A 3166-nucleotide genomic window follows, 5' to 3' on the forward strand; every position below is an offset into this window, starting at 1 on the left:
TAGACTCTAGCTCAACTTCCAATGTTTTTTAAATTTCCAACCGCTTTGCTACTTCAACAGAAGGCGTACTATTCCATTCCGCCAAGCTTTAATGGGTTTTTGTTTTCAATTGTACAAGTGAAATTTCTTCTGTTTCACGTTATGATAATAAAAAAGTGTTGTCTTGTCAAAGGTAGTGTCATATTTATTTATGATAATAACAAAATACTTGCAACATTGTTGTACTATTTTTTGGTAAGATTTATTTAATTTACAGCGATTTCTCTGGATTGCTCAATTCAGACTGGGTCAGGACAAACTGAAACAGAAAACAATTATTAGAAAAATTGATCCTAATTGCAATTTTTATAAAAAAAACCATTTGTGCATTGAATAATAATTTTAGTTATTTTTACAAGTTAAAAACAAAATTTATGTGATGATAAATAAAGAACAACATAATAAATATTTAATCAAATTGTCCTTCAACCTGAAAGGTCTGTCAGTTTGAGTCCGTTTATGCCAAGATTTTCCAGATCTTCCGATATTTTCTGTTGATCTTCAACAGATGGGTTCCGAGTCTTGGTCATCACCACGTGATAGGTACCGGAAGTGGTAATACATTCGCTCGATTTAAGATTGAAGGTATTTGAGACAATCACATTGACGATTTTATAAGGTTCTTCGTTGGTTTCATTATGAAATACGACTATGCGATATAGTTTACCTACAATTCAAACGTGAAGATATAGGGACAACATTTCTAAGTAGCATAGTTTTAGCTCGTTCTATATTAAATGCATTAGAACATAATTGGAGTAACTTAGTTGTAATGAATCTTAAAATGGTGCATAATCTACAAACAAAATATGTGTGAATGGGTTCAAAGTGCACAAATAAGATCTGCAATGATAATTTCATTAAAACTTGATTTCAAATGCAGAAGTGTTACTTGTTAATTTCTTTTATAACAATATATCTTATCACACACTATTACATAAAATGGAAATCACAAAATTAGCTATAGACAAACAACAAACCCATAAATGTAACAATTATTGCATAAACATACATTGTATCTTTTGATATGATATTACACATAAAACGTTCGATAAATGGGAGTATTTTCTAAAGTAAAAGTGTATATTGAAATGCTATAACAGGCGTCTCCCCATCATTACATAGATATGTTCATATTTTAAGAAATAATCTGTTTAGTTATTTGTTAAGTCTGTTATGACACTGGTAATATAACAGTTATACATATATTTTAAACCACAACTTTGGTAATTTAAATCAATTCAAATATATTGAAAAAAGTTGAAACACTCACAGTTGTTCATCGATTTTTCCAAAGTGTAATTTGGTTCACCATCTACTACTTTCAACGAATAATTAGAATCGGTGTAACACTGCGACCTGTCAAAAACGGCTAACGTTAATCCAAAAATGGAATTTAAAGATATATAAATATATACGATGTAGAGATAAAGAACTGTTTACCCGTCATATGTTTTTTCAAACATGCGGATTCCCCCTTCCAATCCAACTTCGGTGTAATGTAAGATTACATGATCTTGGTCTAATGGTTGACCAGTCATGTAATGGTACCAAATGATTGAAGCGCCAGAAATCTAAAAACAACAAGTGTCGTTTTTAAGAGACTTGATCAAGATATAGGTCGTTAATAAAGGAATCAGTTCTAAAGTTCCAAAACTATATTCTCATAAATAAAAGTAAAGTCCTACTGTTCGTGATTCCATTATAGAATTTATCTTTTTATAATAAAATGTGCTTGATTCATAAGACCAAAAACAATATTGAGAAGTTTCATTCAAGTAGAGATGCTAAGGACTACAAAAGGTAAGTGAAAAAGCTCTGCCATTACTTAAAAGTAAGGAACATGTTCTCTTATTTGGAAAATATGAACTTATCAATGTTTAGTTGATTGTACAACCAGTGACAGGTATTTTTACAAAATTGTCTTACATTAAAAGTTTTTATTTGTATTGATGTTATCTTAATTTTAAAAAGAAACTTTGTCTAAAGTGATCTGAATTTTGCAAAGTATGATCTGTAAAACAATATAAAACCCCACAAATATATATTTATATCTTACTTGTTTGAATGCTCCAAGGACAGAAATCAAAGGTAGAAGAACTTTTAGGACGACCATTTCGGCTAGTAAACTTAATAATTGGATATTTCATCCTGATCTACATTTATATCTACAGGCAACCCATGTAACATATTTAAATCTTGATTTGTCAGAGACCGTATTAAACCAATGAAAATCCATTTTCTTTTTTAGCTTTACTTATCAAAAGGCCCACACACCCTTTCCTTAACCAATTGCTTCAGTCGTTTTTGTTGTCGTCATCAATTGCGATGTCCTTTAAATTTCGTTTACTCTGGAACCGCTGCACCAAATCCAAACAGCCTCCTTCTATTTTACTTCTAAGAATTTTCGTAGTGAGATAGTGTTTAAAACATTAACAAATGCTCTCAGAAACAATGTAGTATAACATTTGTCACTGCGTAGTAAAACTGGTTAATAAAAATGTATTAATTAATTAGATTAATTTTGATGTCAAGCCTTATGCAAAATAAAAAAAACCCAAACCTAAACAAAGGAAAATGTGAAAATAATGGCGTTTTTATGGGTGTTTTATTTTGACGTTTCATAAACTCAAAATATACAGCAAATGTTAAACCTATATGGGTGTAAGTCGTGAAATATTTCAATTTTTTAAACAATTATAAGGCTATTTAATATTTAAAAAAGGCGATCACTGCAACCTAAACGTAAACAAACATGCAATCTTTGGACACTTTGTACGGCAAGAACAAAATAAGTTGCAATTTAATCATGAATTTATGTACAGGCGCGAAAAATTGTTTGTGTTGAAGCTTGAAATTCCAGAAAAGAAACAGCGTATTATTAAAATTGTATTTGTTGTTTGATGTAAATCTACATTACATTATACCATAAATACCGACATTCGAACTTTACAACATACTTCTTTTTTATAGATAGAAACAGTAGTAATCCACAGTTGTTAACAGTTACTTTTAGTAATATAACATCACTTATGCTTTTCATATATCAAATTAATCTATTTTAAAATTACAAATGTTCTTATTGATTTTCCATACCAGTATATGAGATGTTAAAAACACCGTTGCA

The 3166-nt window shown here is 29.7% G+C and overlaps 1 protein-coding gene across 1 annotated transcript; it reads right to left on the reverse strand.

Moving 5' to 3' along the window:
- Positions 1–278: 278 nt before the first annotated feature.
- LOC128175877 (uncharacterized) lies at positions 279–2155 on the reverse strand. The gene is made up of 5 exons (XM_052841739.1): positions 2099–2155; positions 1483–1613; positions 1313–1398; positions 470–706; positions 279–298 (listed from the first exon to the last, which is right to left on the reverse strand). Exons 1-5 carry the CDS (start codon positions 2153–2155, stop codon positions 279–281), a joined length of 531 nt encoding a protein of 176 aa, XP_052697699.1.
- Positions 2156–3166: the final 1011 nt, after the last annotated feature.

This window comes from Crassostrea angulata, chromosome 3 (genome assembly GCF_025612915.1).
Source record: "Crassostrea angulata isolate pt1a10 chromosome 3, ASM2561291v2, whole genome shotgun sequence".
Taxonomy (NCBI): Eukaryota; Metazoa; Mollusca; class Bivalvia; order Ostreida; family Ostreidae; genus Magallana; species Magallana angulata.